General features: G+C 42.4%; 1 protein-coding gene across 1 annotated transcript; it reads left to right on the top strand.

Moving 5' to 3' along the window:
- The first annotated feature begins 1,180 nt into the window (after positions 1-1,180).
- Positions 1,181-4,025, top strand: LOC146861588 (zinc finger MYM-type protein 1-like). Its single transcript, XM_085645974.1, has 2 exons — positions 1,181-1,270; positions 1,672-4,025. The coding sequence occupies exon 2, from the start codon at positions 1,711-1,713 to the stop codon at positions 3,823-3,825; it is 2,115 nt and encodes a 704-aa protein (XP_085502100.1). The 5' UTR covers positions 1,181-1,270; positions 1,672-1,710; the 3' UTR covers positions 3,826-4,025.
- The last annotated feature ends 22,153 nt before the right edge of the window (positions 4,026-26,178 follow it).

Here is a 26,178-nt window from a genome sequence, read left to right as displayed (position 1 = left end):
TTATGAATATGACGTTCGGTTCGGAGAGAGCTTTGCTGGCCGGTACGAGTTATTGCTCTGGGTCTGAGGAAATGGGGTACAGCTGGCTGTGAGGCAGTTCCCTTGGGCTTCTCTACCTGGGCACTAAAACACAGTGCTAGCAAGTTGTCTAGTATCACGTGTGAAAACCTTTCTCATTGCTCGCTCATACTTTGTATTCTTAACTGTAGCCTGCATGAGATGGACACAGTATATGGGGGGGGGGGTTAAGAAGGTGGCAACTGTGCACGTAAATTATGCTCCGCTTCAGCTTTGATACCAAAATTAGCACGCCGATTTTCCTACTGTTCAGATTCTTTAGCTTACATTTTTCTGTAAGGCTGCGTCAAGGTGCAGTTTCTTGGGTGGGTTCAAGGCTCTGTTTTGTGTTATCTGTCAGTGACCAAGCTTTCTGTGGAAAAATAAACCCATGGTACTGCACACTTTTGTTTTTATGCAGATTTATATAGCGTGAACTCGACCCGAAGGTATTGGGGCGCTGTACATACGCACCGGTTACATTACACAAGGACACATTCAGGCACGGGGAGGTTAAGTGATTTGCCCAGAATCACAGGATGTGGACGCGAACCCGAGGCTCGAACCCTGGTTTCCAGCCCCAAAGTCGGCAATCAGACTACTAGCCTCAATTAGTTAAGCCCGGTGTTCTATTTGTTTCAGGCACAGAGGAATTTACTGACGCAAACACACTTACACAATACACTCGCTGCCTGGGTTCTGTAGATCCGCCTACACTGCTGGAGCAGAGACTGAATAGGTTCTTGCACATATTTACACTATTTCACAAGTTATGGTTCTCTGCTGCACTTCTTAATGTATTGATTAAAGGATAATTTGAATTTAAAATTGTGATCTATTATATTCCATAAAGATACTGAAAGCTAAAAATCATATCATTATTACATTTAAATGTAAGCAGATTCCAATGGATAATTTTAACGTAGCAGACTAAAAAAAGTCTGGTTTCCCCGAACATCAAACAAAATAAATATTTTAAGAACACTGTAGTTATTTTATGTTAACTTGAAGAACTGACGCTGGTAAAATTCATTGGGATTACTTGTATTTGAAAAGCAATGCTTGTCTAGTTACAGCACGTTATTTTTATTTTCAGCACCTTCCAAAGCTTGACAACCCTTACCAAATTTTTGGTCATATTTCCGGCGAAGAACAAGACCTCCTTTGCTGCTCTTTCACCCCGGCTACGACCCAGCAAACACCAGAGTTAAAGGTAAGGAAACTGATGCTATTTTTTTTTTAGATTGGAGTTAGAGGTATGTGTGTGGTCACTGTACATGGTGGTTGGGGTAGGCACACATTCTGAACATTGTACCCTCAGTGGATGGAATTTACTAACACCCTTAGCCCTGTGATTTGGGCAATAACGGTTGTTAACAGCACTATCTATCCCTTGCCCTGTTCAAAGCCCTCAAGCAGTGTCTGTTTCAGTGCCTTCAGCAACCACTATGGCACACAGAGGCAGCAGACAGTAAGGCTGTATTTTTAGCAGTCATGTTGTGCAAAGGGGAGCTGTTGGAGATTTATTGCGATACTGCACAAGATATATGTATTTATACTGCAATTTTATATTATTGCACCGCACCTTATATGTTGTACTTTGATTATTGGCAGGTTTCTTTAATATATATTGGTAAGGCCAGCATCGTCATCATGAATACAGTACAAGAGCTGATTACAAGGTCATTCCAGGCACGGCCACTTCAAGAGAAAATAGATTTAAAGCAATTGGGACCTCATCGGCCTGACCTAAAACTACAGCAAACTTCCCAGGACAGAGGAAAAATGTCCACACGTACATTCTCAAACGCCTGGTACACAAAAGCTGATTGGCTTACAGGGTGCCCATTAAGAAATTCTCTGTTCTGCTTCCCCTGCTTGCTGTTTGGTGGTGAGTTTACTTGGACAAATCAAGGAGTAACAGACTTGAAGCATTTGTCTGAAAAAATAAAGAAGCATTCACGCACAAGAAAGCATATGGAAAACCTGACTAGACTGGGAATGTTGGGGGAAGATGCTCCGATTGAGCAGCAGATAAATGATGCATACCGCAAAGCAATACAGAAACACAATGAAACAGTTGATAGGAACAGACAGATTCTATCCAAAATAATTGATTGCATTCGTTTCTGTGGTGCTTTTGAACTGGCATTGCGAGGCCATGATGAATCGGAAGGTTCCCCAAATCCTGGAATATTCAAAGGCCTTGTGGATTTAATAGCAAGCATAGACAAGGATATGGAAGCACATTTAGCACGTGCTACAGTCTTTAAGGGCACCTCTAAAACAATACAAAATGAACTTCTTGAGTGTATGCTCGAAATTATGAGAAGCCATATTGTGCAAGAATTGCAAAACACAGACTTTGTGGCTATTCAGGCTGATGACACCACTGATGTGGCCACTAAAACACAGTCCGTATTAGTGTTTCGATACATTGACAATGACAGACAAGTTGTGGAGAGGTTCTATGGTTTCACACATTTAAGAGACTCTAGTGCAGAAACCATTACTGCAGCTATACTGCGTCAACTGAGCTTAATTTTTCCAGAGCTGCCTCAAAAAAAAAAACTTATTGCGCAAAGCTATGATGGTGCGTCCGTAATGAGTGGAAGCCTTAGTGGAGTACAAAAGAGAATTCGAGATGTGTACCCTAATGCTCATTATGTGCACTGTTACGCTCACCAACTTAATCTTATTATGCAACAGGCAGTATCAAAGATCACCGAGACACGAATTTTCTTTCAGGATATAGGAGGCATGGCAGCATTCTTCTCGCGTTCCCCCAAAAGAACAGAAGCACTTCATGACATTGTAGACAAAAGCGTTCCAAGGGGATCCTCAACTCGTTGGAACTTTAACATCCGTACAGTCAACCTAATCTATGAACATAGAGAGGACCTTCTGAAATGTTTTGAAGCCATAGAAGCCAATGATGAGTTTGATTACAAAAGTCAGATTGAAGCCCATGGCTTTGGTAGAACACTACAAGACAGAGAGTTTCAGTTCTTACTGTATTTATTTCATGATATAATGGTAGCTGTCGACCTGTTATACAATCAGTTACAAGCACGAGAGATAGATACTGTCAAAGTGCAAGTATATACTACTATGTTTGTACAAAGCATAAGCAAAGTGAGAGATGGGGTTGACAATTTAGACAGCAAACTGCCAGAGAAATCTTTTTTCACATACCGCAGGAAAAACATCACCACTATGGTCCGAATTGCAAAGGAGATCTGTGACATTGTAATTGTGCAGGCACGAGAGCGTTTTTCTTTCACTAAACATTTGGTGAGTGCCACATTATTGCAAAGTCAACAGTTTGCCAAATATGATGAATCCTTCCCGGAGCGTGCTCTGAATGAGGCTGTGGGAGCTTATCCTATGCTCAATAAAGAAGAGCTGAGAACTGAGTTGACTGTACTGTACGGAATGCCTGTGTACCGGAAGGCCACAAGTGCCTTGTCTTTGCTGGCTTTAATCCATAAACTTAATATGGAAAAGTCACTTGGAGAGACAGTGGCTTTACTTAAAATTGTCATAACCACTCCTATGACAACAGTCGAGGCAGAACGATGTTTTTCAGCCTTAAAGAGGATTAAGACATTCCTGAGAAACACCATGCTTGAGGAAAGACTCAATGCTTTGGCAATGCTCTCTGTAGAGAGCAAGCTAGTTCAGAAAATCCCGGACTTTAACACTAAAGTTATTGAAAAGTTTGCTGCTCTTAGAGAGAGACGTGCTGATTTCATTTACAAAAAGTAAACAATGTTGAATGCTGCTACTTTGCAACCAGTTTAGTTTGTTAAATAAAAAACATCTGTGAGTGAGGTACTCAGAAATGCATTGTATCTCGAAGTCTGTTATGAAGCTCTGTGGTTATACACTGAATAAGCAGCTACCTATGTTATATGACATCTCTTTATTAATGTTATAACTGCACTTTCACAATTGATTTATTAACCTTCCTGCTTTCTCAAATTTGCTTGAAAATGCACCATTTCTCTTCTCTTTTTTCAAAATTTTCTCGGGGGGAGAACCCCCCCGAACCCTCCTTATAGGGGTTCGGGCTCGCTCGCTACGCTCGCTCGCTACGGTGAAGTATAACAATCATTTTACGCCTCACCACTTTAAAATGTCACCAGCCGCCCCAGCATGCTTCATCATCTGGTACCTCCCATTAACCGCACCTGGTGCGGTTAAAGAGCTATAACTCCTTTATTTACTGTAAAGAGGAGGAGCTCAAGGATGTTTTTAAATGATGTAACATGGAGGATATAAATCTCCTAGTGAAAAAAGCTGCCAAAATTGTAGTGAAACTAAGTGCAGTGTGTGAAATTGGAAAAGTGGTTTAAAATTGATTACCAATAGAAAAATATTTTTATTCGATATCCAGTGGTATCAAAATAAAAAAGCAGAAATATTGGAGGAAATCGTGTACGCAAATATTGTTGGAACACGTCCTCTTAGGTCTACATGTTTCAGCCAACTAGTGTCTAAACAGAATGACAGTGGCTTTCTTCAGGACCATAACATAACACTACTGCAAAGTGAAAAGTGAACGCAAAAGGAACGATACAACCTACACATGTACCTGCTTATCTGGAGATATGCGGCACCGTAGGAAAGTACAATTGTCGCCTGTTGAAAAAGAGATAATTTTAACAGGAAGAGAAATGCATAATTGATCAAAGCTGGTCAAAATTACAAGTGTAGATAGACTTAATGCAAACATATCAAAAGTAAACGTTTGTCATGAAGGAATCTGAAATGCCTTCTTACCCGTCAAGGATCGGGGAACATCCTACACTCCTGGTAACAACTCAGGGCGTGAGGCAACGCTCTAAAAAACAAAAGGAGCAGACTAATACTAAAACGACGTAGTGTTGTTCATATCTGAATTTAGCTGGTACGTTGCTCTCGTGCTTTAGGTAGACTGCTGTAGACCCGCGGACTCCTGTGTTGTTTTAGTCTCAGTTATTTGGGGATTTGTCCGCGCAGGTCTTTAAACTCCCTTAGACCCTCTAACTAATTGTGTTTTTCGGCCTACTGAATATATCCTGGAGGTTAGTGTAGTTAACCGATTGTCCACCACTGCTAGAGCTTTCTCTAGGTTTATACGATCAATTTCTCGTAATCTCTCAGGGGCCTCTTGTTGTGATATTTTCCAAATCTCATTATAGACAGCATAATAGAAACATTTTTGACGTGGCTTTCTAGGACCTAATAAAAAATCCACATTCTCTGTAAGTAAGGATAAGTGTTGTTTCACATGTGTCAGTGTTGAGGTCTTTAGCCAATCGAGGCATAACTTCCCAACACTGTATGATGTCGCTACCACTGGATGTTTTCTCTGTAAATAGCGTGGATCTGACCTGTTGATATTAAATCCTTCAGATTTACCCATAAATCTTTCCAGACATCTATTGGTGTCTGTGGGCCAAATCAAGCGTAATCCCTTCTTGTGATGTTATGTTACCATCTGTGTGTGATGGTGTAGGTATCCGAGGTGTATTCAAGTCTTTGTTCTTGGCTAGTCCAAGACAAGTTGTTTGTTGCACTGTTTCATTCAAAAACGTGATTTGCTGAGGAATAAGGCATGCTCTAAATAGTGCCTCTGTTCCCTGGACCTGCCAGTCTCTTGTACCCCAGACAGATTTTAAGTCTATGGTGTCTTTCCATAGGTCAAAACCTTGTTCAAACAACTGGGCAATAAAGGAAGCAGAATAAATTTGTTTGGTGTTTGTCAACATATTTTTCTGTGCTGGTGTTGGTGCAATCCTATAATAATATGAGGCTGGGTCTGACGTGTTAAACCCTGAAAAATATGGGAACTTTTGTACAAATGTTTTTTAACTGCTTTTCGGCGGTGTTTGCCAATGTTCCCATTGGTGGTAGTGAAAACATTTCTAGGATTAGTAGATTTATGCAGAAAATGATGACCATAATGCTAATAGCAATACATTGTTTCAAATTCTGATGTGTCTTCCAACATTTCATTATTTGAAAATGCAGCAGATGTTTCTAAATCAGACAACATATTATTCACAGTTTCATAATCCCAATCATCGTAAAATGTACTGGAGGTAATGATAACACTTAATGAAATTTTAAATAAATGTGGTATTTTTAAAAGTTCGGTCGGGCCAAATATATCATAATCAACCTTGTCCCACACTATATTGTCAGGCGTAGGAACTGCTGTAATGTTCACTGATGATAGCTCTCTTTTTTCATGATGTGATGATAGATGCGGTTTCAGAATCACATTCACTTTTTGTGTTGCAGAGCTTTCTCGAAGATAAGTTCTATTTATAAGCATTCTGAAGACAGTAACTAAGCCTAAACAAAAAAGAAAGAAAAGTATCCCGGTAATTACCCAGAATTCTACCCAAGGTGATACCAGGTAAGTCTTTTTAAGAAGGTTCAGAAAATCCTTAAATCGCTGTAGATTTGTTTTTGGGCTGGCATCGTTTCAGGGCCACTTTGATCCAATGAAAAAGTATCAAAGTCAATGAAATAGCCAAATGCAGTTTGATCAATTTTCGGTAATTCTAAAGGTTGTGTGGAAACTGTAGCATGCTCTTGTTGGGGCATGTTGACGTAGATATCCATGTTTGGTCGAATTGAAATTTGTCCTTCATTTGAGTTCTGATTTTGAACTTCAGTTTAAGAGGAACAAGTTCCATTGCATTGCTGCATAGTCCATCATTCTGTGCAGGTGAATCTTCAAACATGATGAGTCTTTCTGTTTGGACTTCTTGTATAGTTGCGAGAGGAGGGTGTCTGTTACTCCGGAGTCCAAGCGGCCTACTACTCACTATCGGACACATAGTGTGGTTTGATTAGGTCTATTGAGACAAATCCTTTCTCCTTTCTACCGGCAAGAGGAGGCAGAAGTACTGTTCTTGTTCCTTCAACTGCCAGGAGAGGTACAGGCTTTCTATACGATGGCCCAAATTCTTTTTTGCTGCTATTTTTTTTTGTGACCAGGTCCCCGACTTCAGGGATCCAGTCAGGTCTTGCTGTGACAGACTTGACTTCCCCAGTGGCAGTCTGTTTCACCTGGATGTTACTTTGCAGTGCCCTGGATTCATTTAGATCCTGTAAAACAGGCAAACATTTAGGGATGTCAAAAGGTTTTTCATCCAACACTGTGCCTTCACAGTCAAGATCCTTCTCGTCCCAAATAGGACCTCATAATGAGTGACACCCCCTTGAGAGATTCTTGGCTGGTTAGTCAATGCCCTTTGAACTCCATACAGATATTTTATCCAGCTTCCACCTGAACCTAATACTCCCAACATTACGGGGATGGAGATGCACGATAGTGCTATAATGAGAGGGGAAACTGAACCAAATAATGTCCCACTTCTCTCAACCCGTGTAGTGTATTAACAAAAGTGCTGTAAAAAAAGTCAGGTCAACATGTTTCGCGCTTTCTGATGGTCCCTATCGGATCCAGGAGCGCTTCGTCAGGACCAATAAAAGAATATTAGAAGAACGGGTTCGGGAAGAGACAGCCCGTAATCCCATTCATTACCTAGGTCTGGTGCGCTTGACAATTCGTGTCCAGAATCCGTTATTATACGTAATTCATGTTCACAGCCCCCTCCAACTCGGTGGTGGGCTCCGTCAGCGTGAGCCGCGTTGTAAGGATAGACTTGTTGCCTTACGTTGCGGGGTGACCTACCCGTGCGGTTGCTCTGCCGGTTATCGTGCATCTCCATCCCCGTCAATGTTTTAGTTTGAACCAGGGACCTCCCAATTAAACTATATTTGGACCCTGTCTCAATTTTATAACCTGCACTCACTAGCACACCCCTACCCACACACCCACACTCACAAATGCGGCAACTCCTAAAAGAACTCCACCAGAGAGCCCCTAACCAAGGGCCCGTGAGGGACTGCAGCGCCACCCCCACGAGGAGCAATTGTGCCCAATGATGATGCTAAACATCCGCAAGGGTGTGTGAGGGCACCAAGTACCACAACAAGGAGTATCCTCTCCTCACTCTACACACTCACTTTGTCCTTGGAGACATCCCCTACTCTTTACAGCCTATCCTTTGGCTATTACTATCCTTTTCTTTATGTAGGAACTGTAACCATCCTTTGAATAATATATGACTTTTAGGAGCATTGGTTCAGGACCTTTTTCAATTCGCTCCTAGTCCCCTCTCTCATAGATTTGTTGTATTCGTTATATGACTGCACACAATAAAAGGAATCACACAGAATTAGTGTGGGGAATTCTCAATCTGTATTTACCAGTGCCAGTAGTAGTGCTTTTAATTCTGCCTGCTGCGCCATGCAGTCTCCTAGAGACTGGGTTTTTGTACAACTCAGATGAAACTTTCCATCCTGCATGCGCCCTTTAACAATAGCACACACTGTATTACTGTTTACTCCCTATGGCCGGTTGAGCAGAACCGTCAGTGTAAATTATATATTCATACTGATTTAGAGACATTATTTCATTTGGTAGAGGATAGTCTTGTTCGTATTGCAGAAAGGCTTGTGTTTTTAGACTTGGTCGTACCTGTATTCTACATCTGTAGCAGTAAGAGAATTAGCCCATTGTATCCATCTTTGATGTAAGGCTTTAGTGTTGGGAACGCTTTCCTTTGTCGCAGCCTCTAAGGCTTGAACTGGGGTAATGACAAATATACGCTTCCTTTGAGCCAATTCTCTTTCTCTTACTACAGCAACTGCAACTTGGTACTGCTGTTAGAATTTTCTCGGTTGATGCAAAGAGCATCTCAGCATTTGTGTACAAATGTGATTTGAACGCTATTGGTACTGTTTCACCTTCATTATATGTTAGGTAGGTGTACCCTGATTGACCAGCAATTATACGGATCACCAGGTTGCGTACATTTACGCGTGTCTTTAAGTGTTTGGAAGCTATTATATCAGCTTGTAGGGCACAAAGGATATCAGTGCATTCCTGTATCCATTATCTAACTGAAAAGTCAGGTTTTATTAAATCGTAGAAAGGTTTTGTCCTTTCTGCGTAATCTAAAATGTATGTTCTGCCAAAGTTCAGGGATCACAGGATTGATTGTAAGTTGTTTAATGATTTTGGAGGTTGGAGCAGCGCACACTTTTCTAAAATATTAGCTGCTTGGCTTTTTCCTTCACTTAAAAGCTCATATCCCAGAAAAAGGACATTGAGGTGGGCTATCTTTTATTTTTTACATTAAATTTGTAACCTTCAGAGGCAAATCCCAAAATAATGGTATTTACTCTGTTCAAGAGTTCCTCCAGGTCATCATCCATTAGATGAATATCATCCACATAGGACATTGCCTCTTCATCCAGATTTTGAAGTAATTCAGTTACTCTGGCTGAAAACAACACTGGGCTGTTCTTATACCCCTGGGGAGTCTACAAAATTGTCGATGGAAGCCTAACTCGGAGAATGCAGTTAAATACCTGCTCTCAGATGCTATATTCTGCCGAAAAAATCCATTTGAGATGTCAAGCGTTGTTTTGTATTTTTTCCGCACAATGTTGTTCATTAATGCAGCACTGTGAGCATTTTGAACTGCAAATGTGTTAGTGCAAGTGTTTAAATGTCTGTAATCCAAAATTAACAATATAAATTGTCTGGTTTTGATACTGGAAACAAAGGGATATTCATTTGAGAGGTGCAAGTTTCAATCACCCCTTGGTATTCAAGTTGATCTAAGTTCTTCCTGACCAGTTTTTTAGCTTCTTGCTTTATTGGATACTGCCTCTGTACAGTCGGAGTATTTTTTAGTGGAATAATGTGGTGGGTTGAATCCTCATCCCATCCAACATGATTTTTGTATAGTGCCGGGGCAAGGGCTACCGCCCACTCCCATGCATATGTGTCTTAGATATTTTGGAACGGGGTCAGAAAAGGCTAGTAATATTACTGTTTCTCCCCTAGGGCAATCCATGACGAATGCTGGCGGCCAATCTTGTTCAGCTAACAAAATGTCATAGCCAAACATCAGGTTCTCCCAAAATAATATTGACCGTGTCGCTCCTTTTCATCCAAGCGGACCGAGCCTTACTCTATTTCTTGTATGGGTGAGGGTGCCTTTAAACCAGTATAAGTGTTCCTGGTACGTGAGCCGAACTTAAATGTCCTTATACGGACAATATTACACTGGTGGTTCATCTTCTGTGTAGTAATGAAATGTTTTTGTTCTTGCATTTGCTGCTGGGAATGTAACCCACTAATAACATACCTCTGTTCTGTATGATCTGTGTGCCTCAATCACGAAAGCTACTATGCCACCCCTATATGTTAGACCATGCACAAGCAATTTCAGGGTGACCGCATTTCTAACATTTGCCGCAATATGTATTGCGTTTGCATCTTCCTCGTCTTCCGAGAGAGTTAGTGGCTGCTCTAGTGGGTCTAAGACCTAGTTAGTCATTGTGTTAAAAAACATATATTGACTTTTCAAGGGAACCAAGATAAGGTGTTTTGCACAATTTTCAGGATCACTGTGTCCTTCAAGGTTGATTAACCAACAGCCGATAAATAGGATTTTCACCTACTCCGCTGTGGTGGAGATTGTGCCCTCCCACTCCAGACGTCTCTGGCGATTTATGAGTAGGGATCTCTGAGACTAGCATGACTGAACTACTCAAATTCTACTGTTAACTAAGTACCTAATCAACGTTGGCGGCGCCATGTCGTGTCGCTCCTATAATAGTTATACAGGATCTGCGCGTTTGGACAGCATACACTGTATGATTGGTGACAGACTGACTCTGAACACCTCAACCGGGTATGTTGGCCCTTTGTACCAACAAGCTCACAGTGCCACTAGAATCTCCTCTTACCAAGGAGAGAATAGTTCTTGGAAACCATCGAACATGACAACCCTGATCCCCCAGGACCTTGGAATCAATATACTACTTTTCGCTTAGTCACTCGTGCCTACTTAGTTTCTTCCCAGAGAGATACACAGAATAAACAGGCTGGCGTTCTCAATAAGTATTTATTGAACAGTTGTTATTCTGGTGTAGAATAGATGAGCTGCAACAACTGTTAGATAGTATAAGATATGAATGATTAGCACTACTATAAAGGTAAAGGGATGGTATAGCTCTACCATCTCACAATAATCATGAATACATATGAATATATAAAACACATGATAAAAAGATGCGTACTCCTATGATGCCTTCCTAACTAGATGTTCCTACATGTACCTAGCATGTGTATGGGTTTTAAGCCAAGAATCCCTCTAGGATTTAGTCACCCCATTACCTGAAGTGAGAGACTTTGGGACCCTGTCTTGGTCTCGAGTTGGACACCCCGCGAGGGATGTTAGACCACTGTGAGCTGGAGTGTCTGCATGCAGGAACCTCAGCGTCTCTGGTCAGTGAGTTGGCTGGGAAGTCTCGGTCTCCTCTAGCTGTATCACTGTGTTGGCCTAAGGATGATGTTGGGCATGAACTTTATACATAGATGTCATACAGGAGTTGGCAGTCCTGCTGTGCTTCCGAGAATGCTCATGCATAATATATGAGATTTCGAACAAGGGAAAACCTGCGTTCTGAATGCAGTGTCGAATCTAGGTAAAAGGTCAGTCCCTGTAAACGTTACAAGTGTAATGTAGGGAGGAATATAGGTTAAGGGTAATGAAGTTACCAGGGCCTATGTTATGGTACCTATATGGAATATAACACTGGTACCGCCAGCCACCGTCTCTCCTTCAAGCAGGAACCAGGAAGAACACAGCTTCACAGAATATCCTGACCAATCACAATGCTGCCTAACTGCAGTGTTTTGATTGGTCTGAGCTCTGTGGTTCAGCACTCAGACAGGGGCTTGGAGGCTGTGCATGTTCTCCACCCAGGCTGTATAATACAGCCTGTGGAGAACATGCACAGTGTGCATTACTGTTTGGCCGGCTTGAGACGGCCGGCAAAACCATCATGTGCACTCAAGGTGCAGCCACCACTCCTCCTCCAGCTTCGACATCAGGGGAGGTCAGCCCCACCCTGCCCTAACAACCTGACTAGCTGCAGTGCAACTGCAATACTAAAAATAAAATGATAATAACATTTAGTTAATATCATTTTATTTTTCCTTTGCTCTGCCTTAAAGTAGTGGGGCGACGCTCCTCCACCTTGGCGAAGGAACTGCCCCTGGTATCAACCCATCTTAGCAGGGCTGTACTTGTAATGATACAGTACTGACACATCACAAAATTATAGATGGCACTGCTATGGGACAGTACCAGAACTTGCCTGTATGGCTGGTACGCTCTTGGGCTGACAATGTCAAAACTCATCAGCACAGATCATATGTTCTTTTCCTTGTTAGAGGTTTTTGCATATATAATCCTATGTTAACATAGAAGCCATTGTACAGGACCGCACTGTACATTTTGCTTTCCACTAATGCATGACTTCTGTTACTACAATCCAAAGATATTTTCAAGTTGGATGCTTTAACAAAAGATCCAATATAAATCTGTTTATGAAATTTCATGAAAAGAATGTAAGCTGCTCCACAAAAAGGTATATGGATGATATATTCTTACTGGACTGGATGAAACCTTCTCAGCAGGACTGATTTTGCTTTAATTGAGAAATGTCAGAACTTCTTAACAGAGTAATATGAAATTAATAGTGCAAGATAGATAGGCATTTGTAATCAAAGGAAATCAACCATTATTTGAATAGGCATAAATGTGGACTTTTCCTTACATTCCTGAGCAGGCTTGATGGGTAATATAATGGTGCACACAAGGCAGCGCCAGTGCAGGTTTTTCTAACACATGTAACAGATGTACCGTGTACAGAATGGGATGAAGCAGAACCAGCCTAAATGATAGGTTTAATTAGTTCTTCATGCAAAGTTAATTTCTTCACATGTCTTGCCCTTCCAATTTATTGTAGCTGTTATGCTTCGAGATGCTTCTACTTGTGTATGCAATTAATCACTCATTATCCATGCACTCAGTCACTCATTCTTGCACTTTTGCATCTAGTCATCCACCCATTGACTCTTTCTAGCATTCGGTATACACACAGGTCATTTCAGGTGTTCCAAGATGAGTTTACCTCCGAACCCAAGCCACTTAGATGTGGGGTCCCACAGGGATCTTCCCTGAGCCCCACTCTTTTTAATGTTTACCTGAGTCCTCTGGCCAGTGCTGTGAAGCCATTCGGCATTCAGATTGTTACTTATGCCGGCGACACGCAGCTGGTGGTGTCTCTTAACCAGCTCAATAATACTGGCCCTGATTTGGCCAGGTGCATTGAAAAAGTTTCATCATGGATGGAAGGTTCATATCTGAAACTCAACAGGTCCAAAACAGAATTGATGATTCTAGGTAAACTTCCCTCGCCCAATGTAAGTTTACCGTGGACCAGCTGCTTTGGCCCCACCCCCTCCCCCAAGGAACAGATTAAAAGCCTGGGGGTTTGGCTTGATCGGAATCTGGACTTTGGGGAGCAAGCACGGAAGGTTGCAGGTAGCTGTTTCGGGCTGTTGAGGTTGTTACAGAAAATTCTTCCCCTGCTCCCTTTCCCTGCTAGAAAAATGGCGGTCCAAGTGCTCATACTTCCCAGGCTTGACTATGCCAATGCCCTGTATTTAGGAGCACCATGCGCTACTTTCAGGAAACTTCAGATTGTGCAGAACTGCACAGCGCGTCTGCTTCTGAACATCCCCAATCGACAGTCAGCAAGGACTGCTCTTGCCACACTACATTGGCTGCCAATTCAGCAGAGAGTGCAGTTCGAGGCGCTATGCATTTCACACAAGACAATGCTACACAATGGCTTGCCTATAATTCGGTCCATTATTTCCCCCTACCACCCGAAAAAGACTCCGGTCAGGCAGTAAACAGATGGCGACTGTTCCTAAGATCAGGAAATCACGTACCGGTGGTCGTCTCTTTTCGTATAATGCAGCAAGGTTGTGGAATCTCCTCCCCCTTGAAATTCGTTGCAAGACCAACCATCTGGACTTCCGGAAACGTATAAAAACATTTCTATTTCCCGAAAGTCTGCGCCTAGTTTATGAGCGGCTGCCTCTAGCGCTGGGATGCCTTCGGGTAACCATGCGCTCTACGAATGTTTTTTTATTTTCTTTTACTTACACAAGGAGGGTCTGAGGAGAGAAGAGGGACCAGTGAGGGCAAGCTCCCCAGTCAAAGACTAACTAAACAAAAAAGCCCTCGGGTCCAAAAAACTGAGTGACGTCACAGACGGTAAACAAACTGACTTACAGGGGGAGGGTCATTTTAAGGAAGGTTTCCCTCACACACCAAAGGTGTCATGCTTCATCATGGGGTATCCTCCTCGCATCATGAAGCCTAGTCACAATGCGGGCTACAACCCCCTCTCTGCGAGGGAGGAGCTCAGGGATGTTTTCAATTGTATGGGGTATTTCTAAAACCCAATGAGAGCAAATGGAGTGATGGAAAAAGTGCAGAGCAAGAAGGTGAGTGAGTAAAACTAGCTACAGGGTTAGCCTGATGAGTTTTATTCTTGCTACCCTGTGCCAGGCTTAAAAACCGAAAACAGAAAGTGCGGCTGCAAACATTAGATGCAGGCACACTGGGTAGTGATGGACATGTTTCAGCCTAAGACCTAGGAAGTGTTTTGACTTTCATAGGGATTTCTATTATGGCTACTGCTATGTGAAAAAAGTGAATCAACAAAACATAATAGTAACAACGCATCGGATTGTTGAGAACAAGATACTCAACCAGTGATCCAAGAAATTGAATTAACTGATTCACTGGTTGAACCTGTGAATGAGGAAGAAACAACAGACCGTGCAGTTACATCAGTTTGAAAATGTACTATACATTTAGCCCAAAATGACATACCAAAGTAAACAAGATAAACAATTTGTTTCACAAGCATCAATTTGTTAGAGAAATAATCACAAGTTTATCATTTCACAAAAAGATGTGTGGTTTGTACAGACATGCTGTGCCCTTATGGTGAAATGTTTGTGATTGGCATACCTCACCTCGCCCCGTGTTCCTGAGAAGAATCATCCCTTTCCTCCAACTACCACACTGCATCAAATTAACCAGGACCATAGTATTATCAAGACTGGCTTTTAGCAACATTTATTATGCCTGATCTCCAAAGAGGCTAAGAACTTCTGAAATTACAAAACCAGGCAGAAGGATTCTGCCTCGATATAAAGAAAGCAGCTCACATCGCCCCAGCTCTAATGAACCTTCATTGGCTCCCACTGGCATAGAGGATACATTTCAGACTTCTCGGTGGTGTTGTCAAAATATCATTAGGCCACAGACCTAAATATTTACATGCACTATACACTCCACCACTCCATGGTAAAAAATTATTCTCCAGGAGAGTTTCATTTGAAAGTCATTCAGAAGTCGATCGATATGGGTGATAGGAGCACACATCTGGAATGGATTGCACCCAGACCTTAGGGCACAAGCAAACCTGACTTGTCAAGAAAGAAAAGAATGAAAATATTCTTCATGGGCCTCATCAGAGATGCCCTCCTTTCAGAGGCCTAGTTGGTCAACAGTCACTCTAGGCTATCTTGTTAAAACACAATATATGAGAAGCAGGACATTAGGGGAAATAAGAGGCAGTGGAAAAAGAGAGGAAGGCAGATTTTTAGGGGCACTTTAAACACAACATTTGTCAAACTAATCAACATTTTTCAAGGTCTTCAGAACAGAGACACAAGAGAATGTGTGTGTGTGTGTCTGTTTTTGTCAGTGTGGAGACGTAAAAGTTCCTGGTGAAATCCGACAGATACTTTATCATACCCGAATGAAAGCTCTTGAACCCAACTGTTTACTACAGAATAATTTTTTTAGGGGGGTGTTGTGGTAAATAAAAATACCGGACTGAATTTCATACGGAATCTTAAAATAAAGTAAATAGCTCAAAATAACAAGAGGCAGAATCCGTGGTATAAGAGGTTTTCTAATGGGCTTTATTCCATTCAAAATGGCCGACTCGAGTCGCGGTCCTCAGGTTCCGTCACCACGAGGGTTCAGGAAGTGAAGTACAATAATTCATTAACAGACATGTATTTTTATAATAAGTGCATTACAATGAAACGAATGTAGAAGGCGTAACATTTGATAAGAAAAGTGACAAAACAGTGACATAATCGAAACTAGGCGTAATAAGGAATAAAAGAAACATGATTGGTTAGAATTATCAGACATAGGTGGATCTATAAGATAATACTTGGCATAGATGCGCGCGCGGCAGCATGACGTGTAATTGACGTGCAACTAGGGGGTGAAGGGGACTTGACATTTAGCTCTACATGTGGAGACGAGAAGTCTGGGGTCAAGTCAACCTAATCCCAAATCATATCTAACATCCTATGTTTAAAGAACTATGTTATCCACAAGGAAGAACTCTCGGACAGAATCTATTCTATACTGACTGTGTGCGTGTACAAGCGTCTAAGTGTCTATATGAGATGCGAGGGATAGAAAACTTTCCATGGCAACAGGGCTATGAATCACTTGCAGGAGGACGGAAAGGCTGAGTCCTTTGCTTGTGAGCTAAAGGAAATGTTTACCTAAATCACTGGACAGGAATGCATCGGCTGGAGAGTAAAATAGATAATTCGAAGGTGAAATACAACTTCTTGGCAGACAGGCGAAAACTGGCCGAGGCAGGCACCGTTAGCTGCACAGGGAGTAGGACAAAGTTCATGGATACAGATGCGAGCTCAAGCTGAAGCTGTCAAAGACAGAGAGCAGGGAAAGGCTTTGAGGACAGAATCGGGCCTACTTGCCTGAACTGTAAAAATGGAGTAATTTAGCCATATAAAGTCGGTGGCTTTTCATACTTAGGAATCGAATATCCAACCCTGTGATGGCGGATCTGACAGAGAACATGTCAACGGTAGACACACATATGTTTGCGTCTTAGAAACTGGAACTGGAGGGAACATACATGTACTTGTAACATGCATATAGAACCGTTGGGGTCCAAGATAGGGGACATAACTGATCAGGAAAATCCACATTTCCACATTCCCTCCTTGTCCCCTTCTTGCCCTTCACGAGACATCAATCTTCATCATTCCATTGATTTGCTCATGGAGCATCATTTCTTCTTCCTTCTTCTTCCGGTATTTTGAACGAAAACCTTGATGTGGAATACACGATGTGGCACACAGACCACAAATCGCTGGTCCACATTGTAGGCATAAACAACAACTGAAGAGCATAAGAAGGCCAATACCTAGGAAGGATAGAACTCTCCATCCCCAGGCTGATATCACACTCCAAAACCACCCGGACCACGTCCAAGTGCCTGGATTCTCGTGTATCTGGCTTACAATCTTATGAAGGCGTGTTATAGCTTTATATACAGATGGCGAATTTTCTGGTATGAATATGCAGCAGCTGGATCCGATGACCCTGCAAGCTCCGCCCCTATCGGCCAGGATGACGTCAAGGACAAGACGATTCTGGAGAACAACAATTCTCATCACTGATTGTTCCTCTGTCAGATTGCCTAGGGCGGCTATAGTCTCGTTTACTACAGCTTCAAGAGTCTTGGTGAGTCTGCGTATCAGCTTACTATTTGATATTGTACCTATATAGGGAAAGATACCTTTATTGAAATCTACATACTTGTCCCATGCTGTTTCAGTATAATCGACAACTGGGAGATCTCTTTGCTCTCTATTGTGTACTAAATGAACATTTCGATAATAATCAGGGGGAGCTAGGAAAACAGGTGGCAAAAGGAATGCTATGTAACAGGTACCATCCCAATCTAGAGGCAGACGCATATATGCCGTCTGACCACATATAAAGTAAGAATGGCGAGAAGCTCTAAATGAAGATTTACCTTGATCACTATATTCTACTGTAGTAACGCATTGGCTATGGCCCATGTGTATGGAACCAACTTTTCTTACACATAATTCACCCTTAACTGGAAATACTGACATAGTGGGCAGAATTAGTTCAACTTCGGATTTGACATTCAAAATCATAAGATTAGGCGTAAAATTACCTAATTTATACACTTCATTTTCTAAATCAGTTCCTGTTCTACTGGGGTAACCCTCCTTATTAGGGTGACAGACTTTGAATAAAACTAGATTCAGATTTCCCCATATCCAATGTTGTTGATAAACTGCTGTGTCTGGGTCTATGGAATTTAATAAACTAAACCATGCTCCACAGGAGCCATTGTGTGTGAACGGATGTGGAAAGAAAGGCAGAACTCCTTTGTTATTCTGATAGGGAGGGAGTCGGCCACACACCCAACAATTGGTGGCATTACTAGTCTGATGGGAATGATGTAACATACTAATGAATGTGTTATTACGCAGCGCAAGTCTATAGGACAACTCATGTGGCGGTAGGTCACTAAAAGAGTGTTCATCAGTTATATTGAAAACACGTTTAGAATCAGGATAATACATATGCAACAATATACTTGCAGTAACTATTAAAAAACTCAAGAAAAACAAAATTAATAAAGTCACAATACAGTGGCTACGCAGTGATTTACAATACGCCTGTCGTTTCAACATTTCTCGGGTATTTTCTCTACTCAGGTCCAAGGGATACATGTCGGAGACAATTCAACCGCTTCACCTTGGAGAGGACTTAAACAATCAAATTGCTCGACTGTTTGGGCCTAAGCTTTAATTTATAGCACTGAGAGTCATTCTTTTCAACAAAAGGAAGTTTTGAATCAGTCTGTGAGGGAGTGCAGGGCACAGTGTCTATATCTGAAGGTAGTCCATGGAATTTTTTGACGTGACTTGAATGAATCCACCCTTTACGTCCCTCGATCTTCACGGCTGTTCTTGTGGTCAACAGGACCAACTTCGGTGCTTTCCACCTGGGCTCCAATTGACTTTTCCTGTCGAAATTTCTCACAAAGACAAGATTACCCGGAACAATGTCATGGGGTTTCGCCTCAGTGTTGTCGGGAAAGGCTGCAGCTACCTGTGAACGAGAAGATTGTAGTGCAGACATCAAGGAAGCCAAGTAATCTGTCAGCATGTTACAGTCAATGTCAGTTATTTTGCGTGGTATAGGCGTCCCCCACATATTCGGTGGTCTACCAAAGATCACCTCATACGGGGATAGCCCTGTTCTAGAGTGTGCTACCATTCTCATATAAAAGAGTGCAACTGGTAATGCTACTATCCAGTCGACACCTTTCTCTCTACATATTTTGGACAGTCTGATTTTCAGTGTCTGGTTATGTCTTTCTACGAGACCTGCTGCCTCGGGGTGTCGGACACAGTGGAATTTCCACTGATATCCCAACAAGAGTGAGACATGTTTCATTAATTCGGATGAGAAAGGCTGACCGTTATCTGAATATACAACACGTGGTAAACCGTACCGTGGGAAGAATTCTCGAACTAGCTGCTTGGCAGTAGTCGGGGCAGTGTAATCTGATACGGGATACGCCTCTGTCCAACGGGAGAGAGCGCAAACAACTACGAGGACATATTTGAATCCTCGACAACGTTCCATCTGAATATAATCCATCTGGAGGACTTCAAAAGGATGGTCAGGAGGCTGAAATCCACCCTGCTCTACGGGAACACTCTTTCCTGGATTAAACTGACAACATATCATACAGGTACGAACTTTTTGTTTAGCTGCTGCTCGTAAATGTTTGTTGAACCAAATGTGCTGAATGCTGTCTAGCATAGCCTTCTCTCCTAAATGTGCTGGACTGTGAACTGTAGCTATAATGGCTTGAACCATGGAATCAGGGAGAAACCATACAGATTTCTCCTTTGTCATCCACCCTTGATCTGTCTGGATCCCTCCTAGTTCAGTCCACTTCTTTATTTCTTCTGCTGTGGCATGTGTCTGTATGTCAATTACATCAAGTGCGGGATCCTTAATTGTCATACACTGTGTTGGTGTCTGAACTATTGGCTTTGTCATGTCTAATGTGCGATTCTGAGCAGTCTGTTTAGCTGTTCTGTCAGCTAAATCATTGCCTTGAGAAAGGGTATCAGTAACCTTCGTGTGTGCTTTACATTTCATAATCGATATAGCAGTGGGTAGATGTATTGCGTCTAACAAAGCATGAATGAGGGGTCCGTGCTGAATGTGGGCACCATGGGACGTTAAATAACCTCTCTCTCGCCACAGCACGCCGAAGTCGTGTACAACTCCGAATGCATAACGTGAGTCAGTGTATACATTAACTTTCTTATTTGTGGCTTGAATACAGGCTTGCGTTAGAGCAATGAGTTCTGCTGCTTGGGCTGACAAAGTATCTATACAATTTGTTTCAATAACTTCAGTGTCTGTTGTGACTGCATACGCGGCCACTAAATCTCCTGTACTTGCTCTCATGCATGATCCGTCTACATACAACGTCAGGTCTGGATCTAACAATGGAACGTCTGTCAAGTCTTGTCTAGGTTTCGTCTTTATTTCAATGATTTCAACACAATCATGAGCTAGTGGGTCTGTTCCAATTACAGGTAATAGTGTAGCAGGATTCAATGTATTACACCGTCGGATCTCTATGTGTGGTTGAAACAATGTCAGTTCATAACCGGTAAGTCTTGCTATGGTCAAGTGTTGTGTTTGTGTTCGGTTCACAAGAACCTCTACTGCATGTGGTACTTGAACTGTCAATGGGTGTCCTAATACTATGGCATCGCTTTGTCTGATTGCTAAAGCTGTCGCTGCCACTGATTTCAGGCATGCAGGCAAAGCCTGAGCTACGGGATCTAATGTACTGGAAAAATAAGCACATGGCTTGCATGATCCTGCTTGATCCTGAGTGAGTACTGACAAGGCAGTACCTTCGCGTTCTGTAACAAAGAGTGTAAAATGTTTGCTATAACATGGCGTTGCTAAAACAGGTGCTTGACATAAAGCTTCCTTTAGGCTTTCAAAAGCTTGTGTATGTTCCTGAGTCCAAGGGAGAACAGTCGATGTGGCTGCCTCCTGTGTGGTTAACTGAATAAGTGGTTTTGCTAGAAATGCGTACTGAGGGATCCACTGCCTACAATATGAAGTGAGGCCTATGAAAGCTCGCACCTCCTTTTGTGTCTGGGGTATTGACATGTTAGCAATTAACTGAATGCGATCTGGTGTAAGCTGCCTTCCCTCCTTGGACAGCGAGTGACCAAGATAAATAACTCGCTGAACACAGAATTGCAGCTTAGAAGGGGACACCTTGTGCCCCTTGTCGGCTAGGAAATGTAAAACTGTCAGAGAAGCTTTTTCACATTCTGACTCGCTTCTTGCGGTGATCAGCAGATCATCGACATATTGAAGCAGTGCAGTATTGACTGGCATGTGGATACTGTCAAGTTCTCTTTTCAGTGCTTGGCTGTAGATGCTGGGGCTTTCTGTAAATCCTTGGGGAGCGCGTGAGAATTTAAAACTGCGCCCATTTAAACTGAATCCGAACAAGTATTGGCTTTCCGGATCTATTGGGACGCTGAAAAAGGCATTCTTGAGATCGATTACAGTAAAGAATGTTGCTTCGGAATCAATTGCTGTCAACAATGATGATATATCAGGGACCACAGGGAATTGTGGTACAATACACTTGTTTAGTTCACGCAAATCAATAACCAATCGGTACACTGGTGGAGCAGTAGGATCAGTTCGTTTAAGAATCGGAATTATCGGTGAATTACATACATTGGAGTCTGTTTCTACAACTACTCCCTGGGCAATTAGCTCATCAATGATTTTTAACAAAGCCACTACAGCATCATGCGGTAACTTGTATTGTCGCATTCGTGGTAGTACCACTCCTGCTTTCAATGTAACTCGATAGGGTGTAATGTTCATGCAGCCAACATCCGTAGGGCCTTGTGCCCATAGATGTACTGGTAAAGTCTGTAGTCGGGGATCCATGTCTCTAGACACATAGTGACCTTTAAAATCACGTAAAAACAACCTTACTCCTTCCGGAGAACAACATATTATGGCTCCTAGTGCTTTCAGAGTCTTAATTCCTAACAGATTTTCTGGGCATGATTTAGTAAGCAATAAATCTGTAGTTCGTGTCAAAGGTCCTAACGTAAGTGGTAGAGGCTGTGATACTTCATTAACAATAGGTTTTCCTGAAAAACCAAGGGAAACATTTTGAGAGCCTGAGAGGGGTGCCCCTGGAACTTCACTACGTTTTATGGTTGTTCGACTTGCCCCTGTATCGAGTAAGAATTTTCTATCTTGACCTAATAATTCACTATGTACATAAGGTCCTTCTTGATCTACAGGAATCTCGATAAGCGGTAAGTCGACTTCCCTCTCTAGGCTGGTTCATGCGTAGCGCTGATACTCAGGGTATTCATACTGTGCAGTCTGATACATTTGTCGTGTTGTGGTTTGTGTGGCAGTAGCAGGCAACGGTGGTGCAGCTGGCACAAACTGTATGGGTTGCTGTGAGGCTGGCATAGACTGTTGCTGAACTGGCATGGACTGTCCATGCTGCATAGCTCCTTGTTCATTCTGATCTTGTCTAACTAATCGTGGTCTCTCTTTTGCAATACCTGTAGCTATATTACGTTTCAGGACTTGACAATCATGTACATAATGGCCTAGTTGTTTACAGTAATTGCAGGTTCCTTTTACAGGAACTGCAGAATCACCAGAATGTGTCACACCCTTTTTGTGACCATCTGCTGGTACTGTCTGAGAAACTAGCATTTTCATTTTTGTATCCTTCATGCGTCTATGCTCGTGTTCTTGTTCATCCCTAATTCTATTGTGATGATACTGTAACATTTGTAGCATTTGCGACGGAGTGTTACTTTGCCAGGTACTCTCGAATTTCAATATTCTATTCTTCACTGGAGGCAATGCATTTTCCACCAATTTTGTCACAAATAAATGTGGATATGAGTCACTACTTGCTTTTATACCACTATTTATACCAAAACATTTTTCAAATCGAGCATAATAATCGCTTGTGTCTTCATCTTGCTTTTGTTTGCAGGCTGTGATTGCACCCCAATCTTCCTTTTTTGTAGTTAATAAACGTGGCAGTACCTGTACTAGTAAACCTGGTAACAGTTTAACTTTATCCCCGAGCCCTGAACCTGCAGCTCGGCTCCTTTCTTCCTCTGCTAATGCTGTCCAGTCTATCTTTTGGTCTCCCACTTCCCACTCTTTTTCTTTCAGTTTTTCATATATGCCAGCAGGCAAAAGCACCTTTAATATCGTCATAATATCAGGAAAGGTGTACTCTCCCATCAGTAACATGTCTTTAATTTCTCGGTGGAAACCCGCTGGGTCTTTGTCATGACTAGGTACTACTTTCTTCATTTCTAATAATTCCATTTTTGATATGGGTGTGTAAACAAATACACGGTGAAACTCATTGTCTTCGCCTTTTATTGGGTGCACTTCTCGTAAAGGATTTTGTCTATCCATATAGTACGGCGTTCTTTCTCTGTGGGGCAGCGAGAGAGAATCCGGACTTACAAAAAGGACGTACTGCTTACGTGACACTAATATCTCTTTAATTAGCTTATTACTAGAACCTCTCCATCTGTTTGTGAGTAGTTCCGTTAATATATCAGGTAAAGGACCAGGGTCAGCATGTTGGCTCTTATATAATATGAGAAGTTGCTGAATCATATAGATTCCAGCTAAGCGTTGTTCATCTGTACTGAGGTTGAGAAACGTGTGTGCTACGGTCTCATCACCGTATTTTTCAGGACTGTCAATCCAGTGAACGGCTGATCTGGCTAATTCTTGCTCATCCATAGAATCGAGGAGGTGGTAACCTCTTCGTTCTCGTAGTATCTTATCTGCGGCTTGAAACGAATGTTCAGGAGACTTCAGATTTATTACAGGCGTCGGATACGTTCTGCTATTATTTGGACATACGGAGTGTATGGGATCAGAAAAACATCTAGTATTTTCACAAGATCTTCCTCTGCCTACATAAGCTATGGTCTCTGACTGTCTTGCGGAATTCCCTGATTCGGACACTTCATCTTGCTCAAACTCGTCTGTTCCCAATCTCTCTTCATGAATACGCTCTATTTCTTTACGTATTTTTCGGCACATGGCTATTATACAATTTTGCTTATCGTGTCTCCCTTCTGATATATTCTGACTCCATCTTGTAAGAATAAGCATTGCATTCGGGTCTACCCCCGGACGATCTTGATTTCTGATTACACAGTTTATGAGGAAACGTAACAGTTCCCCCTGTATCTCTACTTTCTGGAATTCCATAGCTCTGTTAATACATCCTGGATCTCGTCCTGTTTGAACAAAATGATATATGTTATCTAGATGCGTAGTCATCCCTGGTAACCTTGCTAAATATTCTGCGGCTCGCCTGATACGTAATGATGCCAGGACCATTTCGTCCTCTTTACCAACCACTGGGTCATATCTACAATTTACAAGGAGTTCTTTAAGCGTACGTTCACTTACGAATTTAGGTGTACGTGAATGCGCTGACTCTTGAAAGACAAGTTTATTTATTCTAGGTGGTGTAAAAGTACTGCTAGCACCTCCCTTGGCCCTATCTGGGGCGTCGGGTGTGAATGGGTTCGTTGAACGTGACACAGCAACTATGGGTGTCGATACCTCTGTAGAGTCGACTGCGGAGACAGATGCGGAAACAGATGTGCTTGCCGAAGCTTGTATCGGGACTTGCTGTTGCACGGGGACAGATACCTGATCCTGACGTTGGACCCCTCCGCCAGACGGTCTATGTGGTGTGGCGTTAGCATACTCGGGAGCTGCATCGTCTAGATATGAGGAAAGAAAAACATCTTCTGCGGTTCTGGGATGCCCCTTTGGATGTACCTTAATTGGAAATAATGGGGGTGGCAAGTCTTTTGGTATCTCTGGAGCAGCCTTAGGTAGTCCTTCGGCTAGAAGGGGATACATACCATTCATAAGAGCATTTCTTTGTCTATTCACTTGTTCTGATTTCACTCGGATACCTTCCTCAATTAATAGATTTTCTTGAACTTTATTTGAACTTTCTTTACTCCTCTCTTCTTGTCTACGTGCTTTTTCTGTTCGTCTATGAGATTCTTTACGCCATAACTCAACAGCGTCTTTCTGTGACTGTCTGACCTTTCTTTTCCATAACTCTTCCTCCACTTTCATGATGCACTCTGCATCCCAGGTTCCCGCTATGGGCCACCTTTGACTTTCCGGTAATCCTTTGGTATAATCTACCCATAGATCAAGAAACAATATGGCATCTAAGCCGTGTTTATGGTACATGAAATGCCCTGGAGTATCCCTAGGAGGAATAGGAACTGCTTCTTCAAGCACCCCTTTTCTGGTAGTAATCTGTCTTAACTTCGAGAAGAGCGGCATATTTACAACTGATCTGATACTTACTCTTGAACTTGCTTAATACGAGAAACACAATAATGAACAGTGAACAATGAACAGTCATTCATACCACAATATGCAAGACATTTCTGAATACTTTAAACTTTAAACATTAAACATTATAACAATGGTCGACAATGATGACAGTCTGCCTAGCTAATCACCACGCTGAATTCTTGACAATAACTGAATACTTCGGAATACTTGATATACTGCTAAACAGTACATATACACTGCTAAACAGTGCAGACCGGATTTGTGTACCCAAATCCGTCTTGACCGGCACAACCTATGTGCGCGTCAACACGCCTCCCCGGCGATGGTACTCACCGAGTAGCTCCTTGAAACGGAAGGCCTCAGAGAATGGACAGGACTCGATAACTGCGGACATCGGACCCTCTGGACGTCGGGATTTCGGAAAACCTGGTGGGCCTCTGTATACCTCGGATCTTGCTCTCTCAGCTAGGCTCTGGTCGGGATACTTCGCACTTCTCACCGCCTCGTCTGGGTTGATCGCAGCCTCAGTCGCCCCCGCTTGACCGGAGGGAGCTTACAGGAAATCCTGCTGGTACGCGTTTTATGGTCCGTCCAGCTGTGGCAGGAGACCGGGCCTGCAACGCACCGCCGGCGCGTGAGATGAGAAAGTGTCCCTGTTCGGGCGCCATTATGTGGTAAATAAAAATACCGGACTGAATTTCATACGGAATCTTAAAATAAAGTAAATAGCTCAAAATAACAAGAGGCAGAATCCGTGGTATAAGAGGTTTTCTAATGGGCTTTATTCCATTCAAAATGGCCGACTCGA

Source organism: Triturus cristatus, chromosome 3_1 (genome assembly GCF_964204655.1).
Source record: "Triturus cristatus chromosome 3_1, aTriCri1.1, whole genome shotgun sequence".
Taxonomy (NCBI): domain Eukaryota; kingdom Metazoa; phylum Chordata; class Amphibia; order Caudata; family Salamandridae; genus Triturus; species Triturus cristatus.
Note: the sequence above shows the minus strand (reverse complement) of the source record. Positions and strands in the feature narration are given on the sequence as shown.